The sequence below is a fragment of the Anabrus simplex genome, chromosome 9 (genome assembly GCF_040414725.1).
Source record: "Anabrus simplex isolate iqAnaSimp1 chromosome 9, ASM4041472v1, whole genome shotgun sequence".
NCBI lineage: Eukaryota > Metazoa > Arthropoda > Insecta > Orthoptera > Tettigoniidae > Anabrus > Anabrus simplex.
The window spans coordinates 105,868,492-105,895,906 of NC_090273.1; the positions used below are offsets into that span (position 1 = coordinate 105,868,492).

The 27,415-nt window shown below is 37.7% G+C and overlaps 1 protein-coding gene across 1 annotated transcript in view; it reads right to left on the reverse strand.

The window, feature by feature from the left end:
• The window catches only part of LOC136880889 (medium-chain acyl-CoA ligase ACSF2, mitochondrial), a 196,648-nt gene that overhangs the window by 157,288 nt on the left and 11,945 nt on the right, over nucleotides 1–27,415 (reverse strand). The window contains exon 3 of the mRNA XM_068229164.1: nucleotides 17,230–17,358. Coding sequence (XP_068085265.1) covers nucleotides 17,230–17,358 — 129 coding nt within the window. The remainder of the gene's footprint in view (nucleotides 1–17,229; nucleotides 17,359–27,415) is intronic.

Here is a 27,415-nt window from a genome sequence, read left to right on the forward strand (position 1 = left end):
AAAAGAAGTCCTAGTTGATGGAAAGTTTCTATGAATAGAAGAGAATCATTGTGGATATATCAGTGAAAAAAAATCTATCTAGTTTTGGCAATACAGTCAAAGTACACTGACAAACAGACACAGCAAACAAGTAAACAAGTAAGTCACCAAATCTTTAAAGAATAAGTACAAGTGGTTAAAAAAAAAAAAAAAAAAAGTTCCTGGAAGTAAACCAGGAAGGGCATCCGACCGTAAAACAGGGCCAAATCCACATGTGCGAAACAATTCCCACCTGCGACCTCACAGGTGTGGGAAAAGCGGTAGGAAAAGAAGAAGAAGAAGATTGCAAATTTTAAAAACATTTAAGCTCTCTAATAAGTCTTTAGGTTTTTTCAATCATGAAATTAACAGCGTTTCATCCCAGTGTAGCAGTGGGCTCATCAGTTGGAATGCTACACCTTTCCAAGACGCTAGCGCTAGTGAGCCATTGAGACACCACTGCAAGCCTCCCATGTAGGACAATGAAGTGACGGTGCAATAGGGGAAGCATGTGCCTCCACTTGTGAAAACTCCACAAGCCAAATGGTGGAGAGGGTTGCCAGGTCCCATCCTTGCCACGTAAAATTAAGTGCTGGTGATGATTATTGTTTTAAGAGAAAGAATAACTTGGTAACCATCCCCTATTAACACTAATAAGAAGGGAAATGAAAGAGGTCCGACACTTTGAAAAATAAAGATATCGGCAAAAGAAAGGAAAGGGCCATGGAATGCGTGAAAATGAAAGACTACCGAGGCCTTCCAAATCTAATACCGTCGGGCTCAGAACAGGACAAGAGTTGATCAAGGGAGGTCAGACAGGAAAGATAAGAGTGAGGAACCTGACACAAGTAAGTGGAAGCAACGCCAGACTCAGCTGGGGGAACCGTGGTCGCCAAACCATACTCCCAAGTTGAGAGGTGCTAGTCCCACTTAGTCGCCTCCTCTTACGACGGACAGGGGATACCATTGACATTATTCTGTCATCCCCACCCACAGGAGGGTCTAAGATTAAGTACAAATCTTATGGATAGCATTATTTTATTTACCAATATTCTGAACAGGAAATATAGATGATCTGGAGAAAGAGAGCAGGCCCCATTTACATATAAAATGTTCCTTAGAGAGCATAGATAGGAATTTACAATCATGCAAAGTAATTCAAATTCAATATTGGTCAATAAAACATTAACAAATATCAGAAGATATGACCAGATTAAACATAATGTCTGCTATGCTATAAGATACAGTACCAAATCATAACCATTTCTCTTTATGATCACTTACAGAAGTAAATTGCAGATAGCATCCTTCATCTGCCTGGATGTCATTCTGGAGTCTATGAACTTCTTCCATGGCACTATCTGAGGCACTCTTGACAACATCACTGTATCGGAGAAATCCTCTACAAACAGATTTTTATTCACAAAGACCAACATAAAATCTACTTAACAACAATCAAATAGTTTTAGAATAATTAATGAATCCATAACATGTACCTAAGTTTTAGAAAAGGATGAAATAAAATAAAATAGAGACCTAGTGTTATAAAGAACATTTTCAGATAATGTCCATATGGATACATGCATACCATATACGGTATAATGAATAATTGAGGATAACTCATAGCCAATTAGTGAGAGTTCATGCATAAATATCAAAATAAAATAACTTCTCTGCCTTACAGTATATTGAGACACTTAAAATAGATATTCAGAGTTGTCATTTGATATATTAATAAGCAAATTGAACAATTATATCAATATTGTAAAACAAATATCATGGATCATGAACATGATTTCTTTAACTTCATGAATTAAAAAAAAACACAATTTAACAAAAAAAAATACCTCAATAACCTGAACGGCTTGGAGTTTTCTTCTATAAAGAAAGTACATAAATTTAGAGGATAAGTCGCCATGAATGTCTTTTTGCTTCAGTTTTCACATTTAAAGTCTGAATGTCGAACACTTTATATCAACTAATATAGTGCTCAAATGGCTACTAAAGCATATGTCTTGCCTTCCCCTCTCAGTTCTTTTACTGAGTTGTTCAAGTTTCAGTCCAGTCTTCTCTGAGTTCTTCTGCTTACCCAGTGTCTATTGAAGCTTCTTTCCTTCAGATTTCACTGGAAGAACGTGTCACTTAGCATGTGTACTTTTATTGTCCGATAACACACTTTATACAGGTGTTCGACTCCTTGGCTGAATGGTCAGCACTGAGACCTTCAGTTCAGAGTCTCAGGTTTACTCATTTGGGACAAATATTTCAGGATCCCTATGGGAATCAACATCTATATCAATTCCCGGCCAGGTCGGTGATTTCAATTGAGTCTGATTAATTCTTCTGGCTCGGGGACTGGGTATTTGCGTTTGTCCCAACACTTTCCTCTTCATATTCAGACAACACACTACACTACCAACCACCACAAAAACACGCAATAGTGATTACATACCTTCATGTAGTGTTGGTGTCAGGAAGGGCATTCAGCCGTAAAACAGGGCAAAACCCACATATACAACACAATTTGCACCCACGACCCTACAGGTGGGGGGGGGGGGAGAAGAAGAAAGAAAGAAAGAAAGAAAGAAAGAAAGAAAGAAAGAAAGAATACATTTTATACAGGTCTACACCACGATTTGGTCTCACTTTTAGAGGTTTTACACTGTCAACCAGCGTTTGTACCAGCCTACATAGTATGTTAAATTACACCAAATGGTGTTGTTTTCAGATGACACTGTGATGTGGATACAAATGGAGAGGAAGCGAAAGGTCAACTGGACATAATCGTGACAGGTTTTGTAGAGAAAGAAAGGAGAAAAGTATGTTGTATTTGGACTGTTTAGTAGAGAAAGAAAAGAGAAAAATGTGTTGCATTTGGACATGTAACTATGGCTAAATTGTAAAGGGTTATCATTATTGTTAGGTGATATTCTGGAACATTGTGAAAACATCGTGACTTGGACTTTTGGAACGGGGGGTGTCTGCCCTTGTCAATTCTAGAAGCATGTTCTAGTAGTGTACTAGTTTCGTAAGATGGAAAGTTCTCGATAAATATTACGGTTGGAGAAAATAACAAGAGTTTTGATTGGTGGATCTGAGTGGCGAGAGGTAAGCTTCTGTGGCCTGATTGGTTACCTGGTGATAGGACTGGAGCCAGCCTCAGCCACCTTAAGAGAGCGAGGCAAGATTTTGTGGTCTTTTCGGGTTCTCGTCAGTCTAGCAAGCAGACGCACTTCGGCTATCCTCCCACCCGGGATGGCCTGCCTTGGGGTAAGCGCTGTTGGTTTCATTTCCATCTTAATTTAAATTCTCTGTTTCCTTTTCTTTTCGCATAGGAGTTTACCCCTACCGCCCTGACTCACCACTCTATTATTAAGATGCCTAAGCTATTCAGCTGGGCCCCACTGTTTGATTTTGGAGACAATTCCAATCTTCTTTGCTTTGGTAACTGTGTAATACATACATACACACATACATTATCATTATAGACTGTTATGCCTTTCAGCGTTCAGTCTGCAAGCCTCTGAGAATTTACTAAACGTTGCCACAATCCTCGATTTGCAACTAGTGTTGTGGCCTCATTTAGTTCTATACCTCTTATCTTTAAATCGTTAGAAACAGAGTCTAACCATCGTCGTCTTGGTCTCCCTCTACTTCTTTTACCCTCCATAACAGAGTCCATTATTCTCCTAGCCCTTTCAGACCGAGTACGCACAATTGTGCGGGTTCGTATTTTAGTTATCCCTGACCGTATTTGATGTTTTTTCGGCGCTACACCGGACTGCAGTGATTGTGCAGGACACGTGGCGTGTATTTCAATTGATTTTAGTATGCGCTTGACCGCCAGGGCGAAGGAAGAAGAGTTTAAAAAGCACAGTTGATCGGCGAGATGGCAGGAAGCAGTAGTGCCGAAAGTAAGTATTTATTTACTGCGTTTATATTAATCTAGAAGCTTTACTGAATACCGGAATATATTCAATGAAGTGTGTACATTGGTTAGTGAACGTAAATTTTGAAGCTACACCATCGTACGTGATACGAGGTTTTGAATTTTGATACGCACAATTGTGTGGGTCCTGTTTTTCGGATGTTAGTTTTTATTTTGTAAAATAAACTATTAATATGTGTATTGAGGAGCATTTTAGTCAGTTCTTGACGTACAAACAAAAATTCACACCTCCAGTTTTCTTTCAGGTCTGAAAGGGCTAGGTAACCTATCCTCCTCCATTCGCCTCACATGACCCCACCACCGAAGCCGGTTTATGCGTACAGCTTCATCCATCGAGTTCATTCCTAAATTAGCCTTTATCTCCTCATTCCGAGTTCCCTCCTGCCATTGTTCCCATCTGTTTGTACCAGCAATCATTCTTGCTACTTTCATGTCTGTTACTTCTAACTTATGAATAAGATATCCTGAGTCCACCTAGCTTTCGCTCCCATAAAGCAAAGTTGGTCTGAAAACAGACCGATGTAAAGATAGTTTTGTCTGGGAGCTGACTTCCTTCTTACAGAATACTGCTGATCGCAACTGCGAGCTCACTGCATTAGCTTTACTACACCTTGATTCAATCTTACTTACTATATTACCATTCTGGGAAAACACACAACCTAAATACTTGAAATTATCGACCTGTTCTAGCTTTGTATCACCAATCTGACATTCAATTCTGTTGGATTTCTTACCTACTGACATCAATTTAGTCTTCGAGAGGCTAATTTTCATACCATACTCATTGCACCTATTTTCAAGTTCCAAGATGTTAGACTGCAGACTTTCGGCACAGTCTGCCATTAAGACCAAGTCGTCAGCATAGGCCAAACTGCTTACTACATTTCCACCTAACTGAATCCCTCCCTGCCATTTTATACCTTTCAGCATATGATCCATGTAAACTACAAACAGCAAAGGTGAAAGATTACAGCCTTGTCTAACTCCTGTAAGTACCCTGAACCAAGAACTCATTCTACCATCAATTCTCACTGAAGCCCAATTGTCAACATAAATGCCTTTGATTGATTTTAATAATCTACCTTTAATTCCATAGTCCCCCAGTATAGCGAACATCTTTTCCCTCGGTACCCTGTCATATGCTTTCTCTAGATCTACGAAACATAAACACAACTGCCTATTCCTCTCGTAGCATTTTTCAATTACCTGGCGCATACTGAAAATCTGATCCTGACAGCCTCTCTGTGGTCTGAAACCACACTGGTTTTCATCCAACTTCCTCTCAACGACTGATCACACCCTCCCTTCCAAGATGCCTGTGAATACTTTGCCTGGTATACTAATCAATGAGATACCTTAATAGTTGTTGCAATCCTTCCTGTTCCCTTGCTTATAGATAGGTGCAATTACTGCTTTTGTCCAATCTGAAGGTACCTTACCAACACTCCACGCTAATTTGACTACTCTATGAAGCCATTTCATCCCTGCCTTCCCACTGTACTTCACCATTTCAGGTCTAATTTCATCTATTCCTGCTGCCTTATGACAATGGAGTTTATTTACTATCCTTTCCACTTCCTCAAGCATAATTTCACCAACATCATTTTCCTCCTCCCCATGAGCTTGACTGTTTGCAACACCACCATGATGATTTCCTTTTACATTGAGAAGATGTTCAAAATATTCCCTCCACCTCTCCAGTGATTCCCTGGGATCTGTTATGAGTTCACCTGAATTACTCAAAACACTGTTCATTTCCTTTTTCCCTCCCTTCCTAAGATTCTTTATTACTGTCCAGAAAGGTTTCCCTGCTGCTTGACCTAGCCTTTCCAGGTTATTACCAAAATCTTCCCATGACTTCTTTTTGGATTCAACAACTATTTGTTTCGCTCTGTTTCTTTCATCTACGTACAAATCCCTGTCTGCCTCGGCCCTTGTTTGGAGCCATTTCTGATAAGCCTTCTTTTTACGTTTACAGGCTGCTCTCACTTCATCATTCCACCAAGATGTTCGCCTTTTCCCATCTTTACACACAGTTGTTCCTAGGCATTCCCTTGCTGTTTCTACTACAGCATCCCTGTATGCCACCCATTCACTTTCTATATCCTGAACCTGCTTACTGTCTACTGTTTGAAACTTCTCACTAATCATATCCATGTACTTCTGTCTAATTTCCTCATCCTGGAGATTTTCTACCCTTATTCGTTTGCAGACAGATTTCACTTTCTCTACCCTAGGCCTAGAGATACTTAGTTCACTACAGATCAGATAATGGTCTGTATCATCGAAAAATCCCCGAAAAACTCGTACATTCCTAAAAGATTTCCTGAATTCAAAGTCTGTTAAGATATAGTCTATTATGGATCTGGTACCCCTAGCCTCCCATGTGTAGCGGTGAATAGCCTTATGCTTGAAGAATGTATTCGTAACAGCTAAACCCATACTAGCACAGAAGTCCAGCAAACGCTTCCCATTCCCATTAGCTTCTATATCTTCCCCACATTTACCAATCACCCTTTCGTATCCTTCAGTTCTATTCCCAACTCTCGCATTGAAATCGCCCATTAGCACTATTCTATCCTTGCTGTTGACCCTAACCACGATGTCACTCAATGCTTCATAAAACTTGTCAACTTCATCCTCATCTGCACCCTCACATGGTGAATACATGGACACAATTCTTGTCCTAATTCCTCCCACTGACAAATCTACCCACATCATTCGCTCACTTACGTGCCTAACAGAAACTATGTTGCGTGCAACGGTATTCCTGATAAAGAGCCCTACCCCAGACTCTGCCCTTCCCTTTCTAACACCCGTCAAGTACACTTTATAATCTCCTATCTCTTCCTCCTTATCTCCCCTTACCCGAATATCACTTACTCCTAGCACATCCAGATGCATCCTCTTTGCTGACTCAGCAAGTTCTACCTTCTTTCTTCCATAAGCCCCATTAATATTGATAGCTCCCCATCGAATTCCATTTCGTTCGCTAAGTTGTTTCCAAGGAGTCCCTCGCCTGTCAAATGGGAGTGGGACTCCATTACTCCCATAGGTCCGAGACTTGCTTAAAGTGTTCTGAGCTCGGTAAATTCATGAAGCAGGATGCTGCCCTACTTGCACATAGTCCAAGTGAGGATCTCTCCTCTAACGGGTTATGGACCACCGGTGAATTGTGTAGTCCTGGCCGCCTGAGCACAAGGAGGGCCACGACTCAGAATATGTCCGAGATGCCCACTCCCATTCCATAGCAACTGGTATCCCGACTCTCAGGACCACTTACTAGGCCACTCAGCCGTTGCCCATGGTTCACGAACTAGGACGTGACTACAGTAACCCACAAACATGAACCACTGTGTAATTAATTGATAAATTTCATTTCCCTCAGGGTTGCCTCCTGTAACTTTGTGTCACTTGATGTATGCTAGTTGTTCCTCTACCCCACACCAGAAGTGTTTTTTGTTGGGAATAAGTTCAGGTAGCCCCTTTATCAAGTTTTGGTATTTCTCATTTCCCTCTTGTTTCTATTATGTATCATTTTAATATCATATGGTTCCTATTACCTTTAACCCTGACAGTAACACCATACGTTTTTCTGACGCGTTGTGCAAATGAATGCCATCTATTCCTCATAAGGAGGGAAGAGTTATCCCCTCCACCACCTCTATTCCTTGTTCATTCCATCTGGTAACTTTAATGTAACTTTAAATAATAGGCTTTGAGTGACACGTCTTCGAAACGTGTGGTGTAACTAAAGCGATATTTATAGACGTGTTACTGTCAGGGTTAATCATTGTATTCTGAGGATTGTATTCCGTAAAGTATCTTTTGGTTAGCCTCTTTGACTTAAGGGAATAGCCCTTGGTAAATTACTCCTGAACTCGTATGTTTTGGCCTATGCTAACTTGAATTTTGAATTGATGAATTTTGTTTGTAATGTTTATTTTGGAAAAATATTAACAGTTCAAGGGATCACCGTTGATTTTTCTCAACTTCCTTATAGTCGTCACATTGCCCAAACTGATGTTTATTTGTTTAATTTTTTGATGCAGTCTATCTGGTGTTTTGGTTTGTCTTAAAGATGTCCAAATTCCATGTAATTTAAGTTTTATTATTATTATTATTATTATTATTATTATTATTATTATTATTATTATTATTATTATTATTTACCTTGTATCGTGTAACTGAATCCTGGTTACAATAATGATGATTATATTGGTGTATTTGGAATGAAAATAAGGATGGAGAAGAGCAAGACGTGTTGACTAGAGGAGAAAGAAAAGGGTAAGGTACTCTAAAATCTGGAGGACAAGATCTTGAAATTATGGAAAGCTTCAACTACCAACAAAATGATGCAGTGAAAAGATACAACAGTGAAATGCATTTTACCAGGAAGGACAAAAGAGGATAGAGTAAGAAATTTGGGTGTTAGGAAGAAAATCAAAGTAGGAAAGCTTTCAGGCAGAATAGAGAGAAATAAACTGAGATGTTTTGGACATTGTAAGAGGCTGGAAGATGGAAGGATACTGAAGCATATTACTGAGGCTAAGACTGAAGGATGAGAATAAGAGATTGACCCAGACTAAGGTGGTTGGATTTGATCCAGAACAGTATACACTAATAACGAGAATCCTGGAGTGGAACACATAGTTGAGGTGTATCAATGGAGGTTGGATAGAGGAAGATAGAAATGTGCCATTTACATCCCAACTTGATTGTAGTTGGAAAAGGGAAATGGACAATGATGTTTAAAATAAATGTACAATCATTATTTTAAACTTATGATACACAGTATATCATTTTGGTCCTATCACAATGCAATATTATACTATTTCAGAATACTGGATATACGCTCCTTAAACTTATTTCCAAGGACCCACACCGCCAGCTGTGCAGTAGCGTGTGACTAGGGGAGAGATGTCCATGCGCGTATCACCATGTTGAGTGCACTCCTGAACTCGCCGAGGAGATCTTAGTATGGAATATATGCATTAATTTACATAAACAAGCACATTAAAATACCTGTTGTTATTATTATTTCTGTGTCACGAGTTAACACGGTAAGAATGAATTTTAAATAGGCACACAAAAAATATTTTTAAAAGGGACAGCAATAGGAAACAGAAGACCGTCAGTTTGCAAACCAAAAACACTGTATTGATAATTTTAAATCACTTGCCCAGCAGAAGTTGAACACAGGGAAGTAATCCGAGGTCTGAAGTAGTAAAAGTGGGACGTGAAGTGTAAGTATGTATGTTCTTTCACACTGATTCTCGGTAAATGTCCAACAATGTCTCATCAAGGCCTCAGGGAAACTTAGCCATTCCCAAGTAATTGATAATGAAAGAGACAGCCTATACCAACTACTGTGCACAAATTAAAACTGAACACATTTTGCATTGTTATTGAACAATCTCTACTAACTTGTTTTAAATTAAAAGACCAGTCCCCAAAAACAGAAAAACATAATAAATCGGTACATGAAATTGATAACCTTAAAAAAGACCATGTAGGTCACAGGCTTTAAGGAGCTTCTTATATAGGCTACTTGGGCATAGTACAAATTTTCAGAATAGCATATTTAATCATTCTTTTACCATAAAACAGATGTGAAAAACGAGGTTTCCTTTTACAAATCATTTTACGTCATACGAACACAGATAGTTCTTATGGCGACGATGAGATAGGAAAGGGCTAGGAGTGGGAAGGAAGCGGTTGTGGCCTTAATTGAGGTACAGCCCAGCATTTGCTTGGTGTGAAAGTGGGAAACCAAGGAAAACTATCTTTTGGGCTGCCAACAGTGGAGTTCAAACCGACTAGCTCCCGGATACAAGGTCACAGCTGCGCAGACCTAACCGCATGGCCAGCTCGCCCAGTCAAGGAGAAATTAAGACTTACAGTACTTATAAAGAAATTTTGAGATAATATTTAATCATATGAGGCAATACATTACCCTAAAACTAGACAGGTTTTATCAAACTTGATCAAACACATTCCGGATTCTAGGCCCAGATTTTTCCTATTAATAGTACTGGTACACCGTCTGTAAGAAAAATATGCATTTTTTTATGAATAGCTGTTTATTTCTTAAGAATTATCCCTCAATAAATTGAAAAAAGACCAAGAATAAAAAGCCTACTACACATTCAAAATCCCATGTCCATACATTCTCCGATTCTACCGTCCTATAGTTGCTTAATTCACGATTATGGTAGTTGAAAACAATTTCATAACAGTTCAATTTCCACTCACGTAAGAGAAGACATATCAGATCCACAAAGTGGAGGCGGGACAGGTTTTTCTCTGGATACTCCAGTTTTCCCTGTCATAATTCCTTCCAGCAACACTCTTCAATATCATTTCATTTCATCTGTCATTCATTAATCATTGCCCAAGAGGAGTGCGACAGGCTTCGGCAGCTGGCACAATTCCTATCCTTGCTGCTAGATGGGGGCTTCATTCATTCCATTCCTGACCTGGTCGAATGATTGGAAACAGGCTGTGGATTTTCATACCAGATCCCTTGTGGTAGAGATCTATACAATTAGAAGCTGCATAAGGTTCACCATCGTTGAATAATTTTCCACTGCTCACGTAGACCTAACTTAACTCTTCTTTAATATTCCTCATCAATTTAACCACTGCAAGAAACTCTCACTTATTCACTGAAAACATTTGGCAATATATTATCACTCCATCACATATAATACTACAACAGATCCACTAACCTACACGATTCAATATGAAAGCACCGAAGGAATTGCTGTAAACATTACCACGTGCTAGCCATGCATTCGAATCTGAAGTACCCACAACATGGCAATGCGCAAATGTGTTCAATATTCTTCATAGCATCAGCGCGCTCTATGAGTCTAGATAGGTAATATTAAAGTCTTTGCTTATTTCTATCATAAAACTCTATACAGTACTCCACAACAATGATGAAATGAAATGTCGTATGGCTTTTAGTGCCGGGATATCCCAGGAAGGGTTCGGCTCGCCAGGTGCAGGTCTTTCTATTTGACTCCTGTAGGCGACCTGCGCGTCGTGATAAGGATGAAATTATGATGAAGACAACACATACACCCAGCCCCCGTGCCATTGGAATTAACCAATTAAGGTTAAAATCCCCGACCTGGCCGGGAATCGAACCCAGGACCCTCTGAACTGACGGCCAGTATGCTGACCGTTCAGCCAACGAGTCGGACACAACAATGATGATTAAAATAAATATACAACATACATACATACATACATACATTATCATTATAGACTGTTATGCCTTTCAGCGTTCAGTCTGCAAGCCTCTGAGAATTTACTAAACGTCATCACAATCCTCGATTTGCAACTAGTGTTGTGGCTTCATTTAGTTCTATACCTCTTATCTTTAAATCGTTAGAAACCGAGTCTAACCATCGTCGTCTTGGTCTCCCTCTACTTCTCTTACCCTCCATAACAGAGTCCATTATTCTCCTAGGTAACCTATCCTCCTCCATTCGCCTCACATGACCCCACCACCGAAGCCGGTTTATGCGTACAGCTTCATCCATCGAGTTCATTTCTAAATTAGCCTTTATCTCCTCATTCCGAGTACCCTCCTGCCATTGTTCCCACCTGTTTGTACCAACAATCATTCTTGCTACTTTCATGTCTGTTACTTCTAACTTATGAATAAGATATCCTGAGTCCACCCAGCTTTCGCTCCCGTAAAGCAAAGTTGGTCTGAAAACAGACCGATGTAAAGATAGTTTCGTCTGGGAGCTGACATCCTTCTTACAGAAAACTGCTGATCGCAACTGCGAGCTCACTGCATTAGCTTTACTACACCTTGATTCAATCTCACTTACTATATTACCATCCTGGGAGAACACACAACCTAAATACTTGAAATTATCGACCTGTTCTAGCTTTGTATCACCAGTCTGACATTCAATTCTGTTGAATTTCTTACCTACTGACATCAATTTAGTCGATTCACAATTAAGTATTTATTTTCCACCTAGTCGATACAATGATTGCTTAAGGCAATTTTTAATGGTCAAAAGTGGTACATGTTTCGTATATTATCAACATCTTCAGCCACATAACACTGTTTAGATGAAAAATGTATAAAATTGACAAAGTAATGCTTTAGAGGAAGTGTTAATTTTAAGGACACTTCCTCTAAAGCATTACTTTGTCAATTTTATACATTTTTCATCTAAACAGTGTTATGTGGCTGAAGATGTTGATAATATACGAAACATGTACCACTTTTGACCATTAAAAATTGCCTTAAGCAATCATTGTATCGACTAGGTGGAAAATAAATACTTAATTGTGAATCTATTGAAGTGCGATACGGACCATGAAGCTGATTTTATGTAATCAATTTAGTCTTCGAGAGGCTAATTTTCATACCATACTCATTGCACCTATTTTCAAGTTCCAAGATATTAGATTGCAGGCTTTCGGCACAGTCTGCCATTAAGACCAAGTCGTCAGCATAGGCCAAACTGCTTACTACATTTCCACCTAACTGAATCCCTCCCTGCCATTTTATACCTTTCAGCAGATGATCCATGTAAACTACGAACAGCAAAGGTGAAAGATTACAGCCTTGTCTAACTCCTGTAAGTACCCTGAACCAAGAACTCATTCTACCATCAATTCTCACTGAAGCCCAATTGTCAACATAAATGCCTTTGATTGATTTTAATAATCTACCTTTAATTCCATTGTCCCCCAGTATGGCGAACATCTTTTCCCTCGGTACCCTGTCATATGCTTTCTCTGGGTCTATGAAACATAAACACAACTGCCTATTCCTCTCGTAGCATTTTTCAATTACCTGGCGCATACTGAAAATCTGATCCTGACAGCCTCTCTGTGGTCTGAAACCACACTGGTTTTCATCCAACTTCCTCTCAACGACTGATCGCACCCTCCCTTCCAAGATGCCAGTGAATACTTTGCCTGGTATACTAATCAATGAGATACCTCGATAGTTGTTGCAATCCTTCCTGTTCCCTTGCTTATAGATAGGTGAAATTACTGCTTTTGTCCAATCTGAAGGTACCTTACCAACACTCCACGCTAATTTGACTACTCTATGAAGCCATTTCATCCCTGCCTTCCCACTGTACTTCACCATTTCAGGTCTAATTTCATCTATTCCTGCTGCCTTATAACAATGGAGTTTATTTACTATCCTTTCCACTTCCTCAAGCATAATTTCACCAACATCATTTTCCTCCTCCCCATGAGCTTGGCTGTTTGCAACACCACCAGGATGATTTCCTTTTACATTGAGATGTTCAAAATATTCCCTCCACCTCTCCAGTGATTCCCTGGGATCTATTATGAGTTCACCTGAATTACTCAAAACACTGTTCATTTCCTTTTTCCCTCCCTTCCTAAGATTCTTTATTACTGTCGAGAAAGGTTTCCCTGCTGCTTGGCAATTATTATTTTAAACTTATGATATACAGTACATCATTTTGGCCATGTCACAACACAATATTATACTATTTCAGAATACGGAAACTTGTCTGCTGTCTACATCATTTTTGGAGGGAATCTTTAGGTAGGCCTATTTACCATAATTACCATTTAATTTAAGGTTGTTAAATATTATGTATATTAATAAGGGGTTGACTCAATTCAGATCTATGCAAAAGGGTTTTATGAGTCAGAAAATTAGGGAAACTCTGCCCCAGACAATCTCTTAACAGCTCTAAACAGGTGTCATACATTGTATTCTGTATTTTGTCAGGCCTTTGAAGTTAAGCAATTGATTCAGGAAATAGTGGCATTGGTAGATACACAATTGAGAGATACAGTAAAACATGCTCAAAGTGGAACTTGAATAAAGCAGAATCTTGTCCACTATGGAATATTTTCTTAGTCCCAGTGAAGCTTACAGCCTTATAATGTTCTTACTTTTGCATAATGCAGGATCTCCTCAATGTGGAAACAGAAACAAAAAATGAAGTAATTCTTTAAAATATTCTTGTACAATGCAGAAAATATTAGGAACTGATGTAGTCCTATCTGCAATATTTCTGCATTTCTGGTGCTGGTATGATCAATGTCATTGTTTGGACAAAATGATGCATGTGTCTGGAGAGAGTGATAATACGGGTGGTGGAACGATGGAAGTGCTTAAAAATGCATCAGCAATATCTAACTTGTGTCAAGCAAGAAATGTTCCCTGAAAAGCATAGAACTTCATTCAAAGTGATGAACAATTTATGACACACCACATTTTTGAATCAGCTACAGCCCTTCTAGCAATGGGAAAGGATGAGAAAGAGGAGGTGATGGAAGAAGACGAGCAAGAAGATGAAGATCAAAACAAGATCTGAATCCACAAACAGGCCCACAGTGATTTTGTGATGTAAAGCAATTTGCCATTACATATAACTCTTCCACTCTTCTTGAACTAATATACTCAGCTCAGGACTGCAGCCAGAATGATATGATAAGAAAGAAGAGGAAACAAGTTTCTTTGTTTGATCTGTGGAAGAAAGCTTATTGTTGTGGAGTACTGTATAGAGTTTTATGATGGAAATAAGTTTAAGGAGTATATATCCAGTATTCTGAAATAGTATAATATTGCATTGTGATAGGGCAAAATGATATACTGTGTATCATTCTGTTTGTAGTAATAAAGCACAGTAATAATAACAATTAACAAATCAGTGTACTATAGCACTACATACTGGTATATTAATCTGGATAGCCAAGCATAATGCATAGACAGATACAGGTAAGCTCTAAGTAATATTTAAATTACTGTTTACTATTTTAAGGCAAAAAACGGATGTTTTGTGTAATGCGGAAACTTGTCTGTTGTCTAGCTCGCAAAAATAATTTGGTGCCTTGTGATTCCACTTTGAACAAGTTTTACTGTAGGAAACTGAATTTTCTAGCCAAATTACTCACGGCGCCTCTCACCGCTGGATACCGTGGTTCAAATCCCGGTCACTCCATGTGAGATTTGTGCTGGATAAAGCGGAGGCGGGACAGGTTTTTCTCTGGGTACTCCGGTTTTCCCAGTCATCTTTCATTCCAGCAACACTCTCCATTCTCATTTCATAGCATCTATCAGTCATTAATATACCGTATCACTTTGGGAGTGGTGACCCCATCGTACTAACAGCCTATATATGCTTCATTCATTATATCCCTGACCCTGTCAATGACTGGAAAACAGGTTGTAGGTTTTCATTTTTATTTTCATAAATTTAGAGTAATATTAAATTATAGGCTATTTACAGATTTGCATTATTATCATTTTAAATATTATTAAAGTATTCTTGTGCATTTACACAAAATTAACACTATGCTTAAAACAATCTGTTTGTTTTTATAAGTCTGTTATTATCTTATTGTTTGACTACTGTTTTGCCCAAAGGCAAGTTCAATAATTGGAGTAATATTCTGCATACATTTTAGCCTAAGAACAACTTCCAGGGTTTCACTGGATAATTTGTTTTTCGACCAGACTACTTACTAGTATCCTCTCCAATATCAAAATGAACTTTTTTTATGTGTATCAATATTTGGTTTAATGGATGAGTAAATACACTGTACTATACTTTACTATGCTGTACACAACTGAAAATAACTGCTCACAAGAGTAAACTGTACCAGACACATACAACAGTTTAGCCTCATGGATATATACTGTAAATGTAGAAATCTTGAACAAGGGAACTTTTAGTAACAATCTCTGAAGAGCATTTTTGTTTCTAAAGTTGTCCATTTGCTCCGAGTCACATGGAGATCAATTATTTCTAGCTGTAATTGTGAAGGGACAGAATCATTATTTACTGAATTGCAAATGTGTTAAAATGAGATGTAGGATTGTCCAGCTCCTGGAATCCTGATTTGAACTGTCCCTGCAGACCAACAAGTGTTTCAGAATATTCTTCAAGTTCACAGTTTGAAAGAGAATGTTTCACAGAAGGAAGCCTTGTAAAACAATCGATGTTGTTATCATCGCAGGCAGATCTGTGATGTCACAAATTCCAGCCAATAGGCTGTATGCATATAGTCAGCAGCTGCTGTTGGCCCATCCACAGCAACCCTGCCCATCGCTGACCTAGATTATTTCTAGCTGTATTTTTTGAAGGGACAGAATTGATATTTACTGAGTTGCAAATGTGTCAAACTGAGATGTAAGACTGTCCAGCTCACATTCACATTCTCAGACTGTATACACTCCTTAAATTTCCATAAGTGCTGGAGTATAAAGTGTAATCCAGACTGAGTGTAAAAGACTGACTTCTTAAATATGCTTTCCATCTCAAGTAGGTACTGATAAAACTAGATGTCAAAATGATGTAAATGATGAATAAAGCAATTGAGGTTCTTTCCATTAAACCATGAAAAGTAATATCTGTCATATAATGAGGAAAACATATTCATAATCTAGTAATTAGTGATTCATGGCAAAACAGCAGGGAATAGTCAATATATATGTATTATATTAATTGTAGACGCTTACCGAATTGTATTGTACAATTTCTGCATGCCTATATGAGTCCTTGGCTCTTTGGAATTAATTAATAAAATAAATATATAGGTACTCTTATGTATATGATAAAAGAAAAATGTCATGAGTTATTAATCTACAAGACAGGTATGGAAAAAATATGAATGTGGTAAACATCAGACTGTTTATTTTTTATTTAAATACTGCAATAAAATGCATGTCCCCTCACAAATACAGCTAGAAATAATCTAGGTCAGTGATGGGCCAACAGCGGCTGCTGACTATATGCACACAGCTGGAATTTGTGACATGCATATCCTGGTAGCACATACGTAGGTAGTTTATCTATTCGGCAACCTTTCTTGAGAATCTTCTTTTATTTTTCAGACGTAGAAATGTTTTATGGGTCTGTTTATAATCTTTGTTTCCCTACATATCACACATAAGAAAATAAGTTACAGGCTGCATTTTGAAAGTGAACAAATATAAAAGAAACCACTTTTCCCTTTGTGTAAATCAAATGATCATAGCCATCCATCAATGGCTGCTAATTTCAGATTACCACTAGGTAAAATTGTCTTGCTGTCCATCCATACCTTACATCACAGCTTGCATGTTTGCTAGGGTTACACTTTGATCACGCTAACTTCCATAACCCAAATTTTCAGATGACCTCCAGCCATAAGACATATTTGTGTCAAAACTTCCTTTTTTCCTCAATCTGAACTCACCACAATAATATTACCAAAGCAATTTATTCATTCATTATATTACTCACAGCAATGAGACCAGCACGAGTTGCAGCCAAGTTTGCAAGGTACCATTCTAATGAGTTGGGCCCCCAAATTCCCAGCATATCACCACGTTTTAGACCCAGCTCCAAGAAACCAGCTGCTAGTTTGTATACCTATGAGAAAAAGAGAAAATTTTAGACACTGTATACAAAAATAAATTTTTCTTTATTTCTTGAAATAAATGCCTTTGTCAATAAAACAAAACTAATAATGCTCAAATAAATTTTATAGAGTTCAATGTCGTTTGCACCTTTAAATATATACAGTACTATGTGTGAGCAGAGCAAGATATGAGAATGGATGGATAGATAGATAGTTTTGTAAAACAACTCTTCTAAAGTAGAATCAACACAACCTGTGTAAATATATTTTAAATATAGAGAATATGTTTCCCTAGCATTCAAATCTTTGTCTCTTCATCTCTGTAGACATAGTTGACGGTTCTAAGTAATCTTAACATATACTCAGCTTTATGAAAGCCAAAGTCTCGCTAATCCAAACTAATTGGGACCAGTGCCTGTTTGGATAAGCTAATTTTCAGATTATAAGAAATTTGTTCTGAAGTCCGCCTCTGTGGTGTAGTGGTTAGAGTGATTACCTGCCACTCCTGGAGGCCTGGGTTCGATTCTTGGCTCTGCCACGAAATTTGAAAAGTGGTACGAGGGCTGAAACGAGGTCCATTCAGCCTTGGGAGGTCAACTGAGTAGAGGTGGGTTCGATTCCCACCTCAGCCATTCTGGAAGTGGTTTGCCGTGGTTTCCCCATTTTTCCTCCAGGCAAATGCTGGGATGGTACCTAATTTACGGCCATGGCAGCTTCCTTCCCTCTTCCTTGTCTATCCCTTCCAATCTCCCATTCCCCCTCACAAGGCCCCTGTTCAGCATAGCAGATAAGGCTGCCTGGGCAAGGTACTGGTTGTCCTCCCCAGTTGTATCCCCCAACCCAAAGTCTCAAGCTCCAAGACACTGTTCTTGAGGCGGTAGAGGTGGGATCCCTCGCTGAGTCTGAGGGAAAACCCAACGCTGGAGGGTAAACAGATGATGAAAGAAAGAAAGAAAGAAATTTCTTCTGAAATCCAGCACTGTACTGCAATTATGAAGTTCAACATGGATTAACCTAACAGCACTTACCAACTTTGTAAAAGAAGAAAGAATTACGACTCATATTTGTGAAACATTAATTTTTATTAGTTTCTGCATGACGTGTGTATACTTTGGTTTCTATGTAACAAACAGTGAGGGGAAAAGTACAAAATAAAAGTAACTGGGCTCAATTACAGTTATATAAGAAATAATTCACTCAATTACAATTGCTAATTACGTTTTCATGTAATCAGCAATCAGTAAAATTACAAGTACAATTACAATTACTTCACAGAACGCAAGTCTTTAGGGAATAACTGACATGTTTTTTACAGGGGAAATGGAATGATACCAAAGTTTGCAAGGAAAAATACATTACTTCATTTTCTGTGTTTTAGCATAGAGACATAAAGTGGCTACCATCAATGTGAGACTAAACAAACTTTCAAACTTTTTGCTCCCAAGCAAAGTTTGCATGCTTTCATCATAACTAATTCAAAATATGTATTCAAACAGGGGAATGGTTATGCCTTAAACACCTTCACCGCCACATGTTTATCCTGACATTGCTTCCACTTATTTTTGTCAGGCTCCTCGGTTTCATCTTTCCTATCTGACCTATCTTGGTCAACTTTTGTTCTTTCCCAACCCGACAGTATTAGGTTTTTGAGGCCTAGTGAGTCTCATTTTTGCCTGCTGTCATTCCTTGATGGATACAATACTTTTGCATCCATCCCCTCGCACAGACCAGAGCAAATTGTAACTTCCATCGAAGTCCCAGTCTCATTTATGACTGTGACGATATGGAAGCTGCTGGAGTATGGGTGGTGCTGAGTAATGACATTAGGAGCACAACCAGTGCATCTGATTGTTATGAAATATGTTGCTCATAGGGTTAGTCATGCTACAATTGCACTGTCTGACCCAGTGAGGAAAGCAACGGCAAACTACTTCACTGCTCATCTTGCCTAGTACGCCTAATTTTGGTGCTGCCATTGATTTTTGTGCTTTTCCTATAACTGCATAGCCTTTGGTTGTGCTATTTGCAGATCTAACCAGCCCCTGGACTGATGACTTATTATCTAGAGAAATAAATTTCATTTTATGGGTCCGTATTGAACTTTGATTAAACCAAATTAAGTAATAAGTGAGTTATTTCACCTTTTCAATACAAATTAAATAGTTGTTTTATTATATAAACATTTAATGGGACTAGTTTCAACCTATTTGAAGTTCATCTTCAGCCATATCGCGTGTAGAACAAAGTATTTGAAACACAATTTTTTTTTTTTTGCTATTTGTTTTACGTTGCACCGACACAGAGAGGTCTTATGGCGACGATGTGATAGGAAAGTCCTAGGAATGGCAAGGAAGCGGCCATGGCCTTAATTAAGGAACAGCCCCAGCATTTGCCTGGTGTGAAAATGGGAAGCCACGGAAAACCCTGCCGACAGTGGGATTCGAACCCACTATCTCCCGGATGCAAGCCCAAAGCTGTGCGCTCCTAACCGCACAGCCAATTCGCCCGCTCACAGTTGTTTGCATATATGCTCAATTCTACATCTCATCAAGACTGTGAATTTTGAATTGTATCTATGTTCTTGAATACTACAAAGAATATTATAAGACTTCTTCTTGTATATTCCTACAGCTAAGTGAACTAATTTCTTACAAAAAATGTGTTTTTCAGGAAATTCTATAAACAATTTTTCATAGTGTCAAACTTATATGTTTTAAGACCATCTTTAAAACAACTGTGTTTCAAATACTTTGTTCTACATGTGATATGGCTGAAGATGACCTTTAAATAGGTCGAAACTAGTCCCATTAAATGTTTATTTAATAAACAACTATTTAATTTGTTTATTTATTTATTTATTTATTTATTTATTTATTTATTTATTTATTTATTTATTTATTTATTTATTTATTTATTTATTAATGCCTTTTTTTCAGTGGCGAAGTTAGGGCTCGAGGCCCTCTCTTCCACTTAACCACATACTAATCAAAACCATACATAAAGTTATGAGATATTTAAAATAGTTAAAACCAAACAAAAAATTAATAGAATTGAGAGCAAATTTAAATACATTACTAAGTTAATAATAAAACTAATTAAAAGTAAGAACTCTTAATAATGACATATCCTCAGGCGCGCACACATTCATACTTCAACCATTCAGTTAGCTGTCCTCAGCAGGTAGTCTCGGCAGGTGACCTTAAACCTTTGTAAAGAGCTAGTTTCTCTGACCTGAGCTGGCAAGGAATTCCATAATCTGGCGCCGGTCACTACAAACGATCTATTAATTTTATTTGTGCGGTGCACTGGAATAGAAAGAGTGGATCTGGAACGTGTATTTAAGTTGTGAAATGATGATAGAAAGATGAATTTAGAAGAAATATACAGTGGCTGACTTTCCGCTAGTACTCTAAATACCATCGTTAAAATGTGTAGCTGCCGACGTTTATCAGGCTTCAGCCATGAGAGAGCCTTATAGTATGGAGTAATGTGAACATCGTACCCAATAATGTAAATAAATCGCAGGCAGGAATTCAGTGCTCGTGGAAGTTTAAGTGTTTCTTCTCTTGTCATATCAACTAGAACAACGTCACAATAATCAAGAATAGGGAGAACCAGTGTCTGTATTAGTTTGGCCTTAAGCTCAAATGGAAATACATCCCTTTGCCGTTTAAGAGGGTGTAACGCTCCAAAAATCTTTTTACAGATGATTTTTGTGTGATCAGACCAATCAAGTGTTTCATTCATAATTACGCCGAGATTTTTAACTGTTTTATTGTAGGGAATAATGTTACCATTCAGTAGGTTGTATTGAAAAGGTTGAATAACTCACTTATTATTTTATTTGATGACTTATTATTCACGTTATTCATATTATTCATGTATGAAATCAATAAAAACCAATACTGCACTCTGTGTTTTGATAGTATTTTGAGGCACAAATAAAAGTAAATATAATGGTATGCAATGTAACACAGTTAATATTTCATTTGCCGATACCTTCATTTTTGAAGTGTCAGTCCTCTTCCATTTTCCTTCTGGTTAGTGATAATAGAGCATGGTTGCCCAGTGGTACTTCCTCTTAAAACGATAATCACCACCACCATCATCTCTATGACATAGTATACGATTATCTAAATCTCAACCAGTAACCACAACACCCTGTGAGTAAATGAAAGAGTGTAAATCGCATCCTGGAATTATACACTTGCCACGACGCCTTGCAAGTACTGAGGCTCCAGAGTTGCCAAGCTTTTGGTGCTATGTATAACAATTACTAAAATGTAACAATTACAATTTTATTTTATTACGAGTAAAAATTACTAAAAAAGTAAACACTAAAAGTAATTCAATTACATTTACTCAATTACTTCCCAACTCTGGGAACAAAACAATATGAAACCCAATTAACTGTGTTACATTGCATACCATTATATTTACTTTTATTTCTGCCTCAAAATACTATCAAAACACAGAGTGCAGTATTAGTTTTTATTGATTTCATACATGAATAATAAATAATAATAATGCATTTTGTTTTACGTCCCACTAACTACTCTTTTTTTTTACGGTTTTCGGAGACGCCGAGGTGCCGGAATTTAGTCCCGCAGGAGTTCTTTTACGTGCCAGTAAATCTACCGACACGAGGCTGACGTATTTGAGCACCTTCAAATACCACCGGACTGAGCCAGGATCGAACCTGCCAAGTTGGGATCAGAAGGCCAGCGCCTTAACCGTCTGAGCCACTCAGCCCGGCTTGAATAATAAAAATACAAACAATTTTTCTTCATCATCATCATCATCATCATCAATGTCCTACTCCAGTCGTCTGGATGTGGTTAATAAGCCTCCTCCACTACTTTCTGTCCTTCCACTTTTCCTGATCCATTACTGCCACCACATCCAATCCAGCTTCTCTAATGTCCTTCCAAACCTGATCCATCCACCTTCTTCTCGGTCTTCCAACTTGTCTCTTTCCCTTCTCATTCCAATTCCCTTCTTGCTACCTGTTCCTTTCCCATTCTTTTTACATGTCTGAATCATCTCAGTCTTGCTTTCTGTATCTTCTGTACGAACGGTTCTATAATTAGCTCTTCTCTGATTTTAATATTTTGAATTCTATCTCTTCTTGTCTTTTTAACCATGTTCTTAAAAATTTCATTTCTGCTGCTTGGATCTTACTATTTTGTCTCTTATTAGTTACCAGCATTTCTAGTCCTATGTTAGAATTGGTATGAAATACAGTTTATATAATTTTAATTTCATTCTCTTGGGTATTTTGTCATCCCATAAAAGCTCTCTGACTTGATGATAAAATGTTGTACCTTTACTTAGTCTGTTATTAATTTCAGGATTGATTTTATTACTTCCATCAATAATGCTACCCAGATATGTAAACTGTTATGTAAACATTTCTACATTCTCTAACCGTTCTCCGTCTATGTTCACTTGGCTTCTCTTTTTCTCTTTTCCACAGTGCATGACTACAGTTTTCTTTTTACTAATTACCATTCCAAACTCCTTCAGATTTTAATTCTAAATGTCCAGTCTCCTTTGTGCTTCCTTTTCTCCCCTTCTCGAAAATCACCACATTCTCTGCAAATTTCAAAGCACTGTCTTCATCACTACTGATACTCTGTTTTACACTTTACACGTTTTATGATTTCATCCATCAATATAATAAACAATAATGGTGACAGTGCACTTCCTTGCTTGAGAACTTTCACTCTCATGATACAATATTTTAATCTTGTTAATTAATGATTTTGGTACATTCCTTTTCAGTAGGCATTCCAATACATGTTTTCTATTATCTGTATCATACGCTTTTTCCAAATCCAAAAATACGAAGATGATTTCCTTGTTCTTTTCTAGATGTTTTACCATTATCGTTCTCACTGTAAATATCAATCCTATTGTTGATCTATTTGGTCCAAAGCCATATTATTCTTCCTCTAACTGTGTTTCTATTATATCCCTCAGTCTTTTGTCTATGACTTTCTCCATTATTTTTAGCCCATGTGATAATAGGGTTATACCTCTATAATATATTTTCATTTCATTACAACTTTCATTACAACATTTCATTACAAGAGAAAGAGGTAGGCACATGAAAAGGAGCCTATAACTGCCTAAACACAATGTCAGGTCAGTGTGGGGAAGAGGAGGAGACAAGGACAATCTTCACCTTTATATAATGTTGTCTTCCAACAGATGGCTCCATCCTCATCAACTCCAGTTCTTCTACTTCTATTTCTTCTCAGCCCCTGACAAGCTTGTTTTTGCTTCCCAGCTTCAACAGAATAGTGGGCTTCAACACTCGTTGAGGGGACATCATGTCAGATCATCAATGAAATGAAATGGCGTATGGGTTTTAGTGCCGGGAGTGTCCAAGGACATGTTCAGCTCGCCAGGTGCAGGTCTTTTGATTTAACATCCGTAGGCGACCTGTGCGTCGTGATGAAGATGAAATGATGATGAAGACGACACATACACCCAGCCCTTGTGCCAGCGAAAATAACCAATGATGGTTAAAATTCCCGACCCTACCGGGAATCGAACCCAGGACCCCTGTGGCCAAAGGCCAGCACGCTAACCATTTAGCCATGGAGCCGGACAGATCATCAATATTGATGTGAGAAGTATAGAATAAGAAGAAAGCTGGGTAACCTGGAAGAGACAGCCTACCAAATTTTAGCCTGGGGGTGAGAATCTGAAGATGAACAGGGCCAATCTCTTGCATAGAGTCACTGAACTTTACATACATATAATCAATGTAGGGAAAATCAAACATCAAACAAGGGGTTTGAAATGAAATAAATTTCCTAAAATGAGAACAAGAAAGAAATTCACTATTAGGAAATGCTCAATGGCTGATATTTGAGTAATATACTATGGAACCTATTTCTTTTCTTACAGTATAGATTTTGGTCTGCAATGTTTGAAAATACTGTATGAATGTAAACCAGCTGGCCTAAATGTCATAGGATTATTCCTAGAAATACATACCATGCTGAATCAACAATGGGTGAAAAATGTAATTCTTGAAATATGTTCTACTAGCTGATGTTACATGTGGTATTACAGAAGAATGCTGAAGGTGAGATGGATAGATCGAATCACGAATTAAGAGATACTGAATCGAATTGGTGAGACGAGATCGATTTGGCTAAATTTGACGAGAATAAGAGATAGAATGATAGGACACATCTTAAGACACCCAGGACTTGTCCAGTTGGTTTTTGAAGGAAGTGTAGGTGGTAAGAACAGTAGGGGTAGACCAAGGTATGAATATGACAAGCAGATTAGAGCAGATGTAGGATGCAATAGTTACGTAGAAATGAAAAGGTTAGCACAGGATAGGGTGGCATGGAGCGCTGCATCAAACCAGTCTATGGACTGATGACTCAAACAACAACAGCTGATGTACATTGTATACAGAATTCTAGGTTAGGTAGTGTACACGTTGTGAGCAAGATTGTATTAAATTGCATAGCTCTTAACATTACCCTAGAAACATGACGTGGAAGTCACCAAACGTCTTTTCTCACATGAAGACTGGGTTAGGGAATTCATTGTAATGGTAGGGCCGCTTGCCTACCATCAGTCACAATCAGGTTGGAAAGTTTTCATTATAATGGCACTCACTCACTCTCCACCTGCCTTTTTCACATCCTCAGAAAGACTGTCTTAGTAGTTTTCCCAACTGAAATGAACTTAGTAGGAATTACATAAAATGGCACGATTAAAAGCAATGCTTTCATATGAAATACTCGATCAAATGAAAAAAAACGACACATTTTCTCACTTTTAACCAACAGTAGCCTACTATGTTGCCAATCTAACAGTCCAAAGTTCCAGAGCTGGAATGACCAAGCCACAGACAGCCATGATCCGTGAACACTCTTAGTCTTTTTTCGGAGGGGGGTGGGTTGAATAGTGGAGAGTCCCAGGGTGAAAACTATGCCCTTTTACTAATCGGTTTCCTAGGAGTCGGAAAATCTCAATTCACTACACTGGTGGCGGAAATAACTATTTGACTTGGAGACAAATTTTTCCTCCAAGCCAGGGGAGAAACCCCCTCTTCACTGCTAATTTGGAATAAAATGAATGTAGAATTTAATAAAAGTGAAGAGGAAGAAGCTTATCTTAAGAAACGGCTCTTTTCAGGGTTGAATTTTCAGTTATTTAGTGAATTGTGGTGCTATAATTTGGAATAGCCCTAAGTTGTAATTCTAGACCACGTCATACTACTACTATATAATACTACTAAGTGAGCCTCTGACTTAAGTGTGCACACTGCTTATTCAAAACAGTGTGTCAGAGTAGGGATTGAATAGCTGGAATACTATGATGAACCAGTGTGTTTCATACCAGTAGTATCAGGAAATGTATGAACCAGAGGAATGGCATGCTAAAGAAGAAAGATTTCCAACTCCCCAACTATTTCCCGCCAATATTCAGTCAGGCTGTTATACTTGGTATGCAGCAGTAATCCCATCTATTGGAGTTGAGTGGCAGCATAAGACACAAAGAACATCACAACAAACAACGGTCAATATAATGTTATTGTTCATCAATGTTATGCGCTTTCGATATTGTAGGCCTTCACATTAAGTTTTCTTCCGACTCTGAAATACCATTCTTATCATAGTCGGTACAGTAAAACTAAATAAAACAAAAATGATTGGATATTGTATTCTCTATAACGTTTGTTATGTAGTACTTTTCGATACGACCAATAACATCCAGTAAGTACCAGAATTTAAAAATTAAATTTTAGGTTCCTTGCCCTAAACTACAATTTCATCCAGGGTGAATAAAATTGTTTATAGATTAGACTGTAGCTTCTTATTCCCTGACTCTATATACCAATTTTAATTAAATTCTGTTAACCCATTTTCTCGTGGCTCGGTGCTGATTAGGGCTTAGCAACAAAAATACAAATTCATGAACATCTGTGTTATCATAGTCAGCATGGTAAAAATGTATAAGTCATAAATGATTGGAAATTTAATTCTATATATAGTTATGTAGTATTTATCGATAGGACCACTAATAATATAAATATTTGAGAATTAAATTTCAGGCCTTCCCCTAAACTATCATTTCACTCAGCGTGAATAAAATGATTTCTAGCCTAGATTGTAGTGGCTTATTCCCTGACTTTACATACCGATTTTCATTAAATTCTCTTCAGCCGTTTTCTCGTGATGCGTGTACATACAGACAGACAGACAGACAGACAGACAGAAAGAAATTACTGAAAAGTATAAAGTGCATTTCCTTGTTACTGTGAACATGACCGATACAGAAATACCATTATTTTCAAATTCTGACTAATGTACAGACAAAACTCTTATTTTATATATAGATTTAAGAGAAAACTATATTCTTCACATGTATTTCAAATACCGTACTCCAAAATATTTTTAATATATCACAACAGAATGACTTTGTGCTATTGTAATGAAATCTGTAAAATACAATATGAATGGACAGTCTGATAAACAATCTGTTACTATTCCCTACAATCACAACACTAAGAATGTAATCTTTCCACATGTGATTTTTCTCCCCTTTATATTTTCATTCATTCATTCATTCATTCATTCATTCATTCATTCATTCATTCATTCATTCATTCATTCATTCATTAATTTCAATTAATTCCAACGAGCCTGCAGGCTCATACATAGGAATTGTACAAGACATTACATACTGGCGGGCACTTACACATCAAAATATAGTTTGTGTATATAAGATTATTAGTAAATGGTTGAGCATATAAACACATACAATATATAAAATATATACATCATCAATATGAGGATTACAGAGAATTATTTCTGACTGTATTTACATTTACATAACATGAAAGTTGCAAAGGTACCGGTACAAGAATAGATTACAGAGTATTTTCATTTACATAACGTAAGAGTTGCAGAAGTACAAGAATAGATTTCAGATTATTTACAATTACATAACATAAAAGTCGCAGATGTAGATTGATACTTTCAAGGTCCACACATATCTTTTGGATTTATGTCATGTGAAAGAGGCAAATCA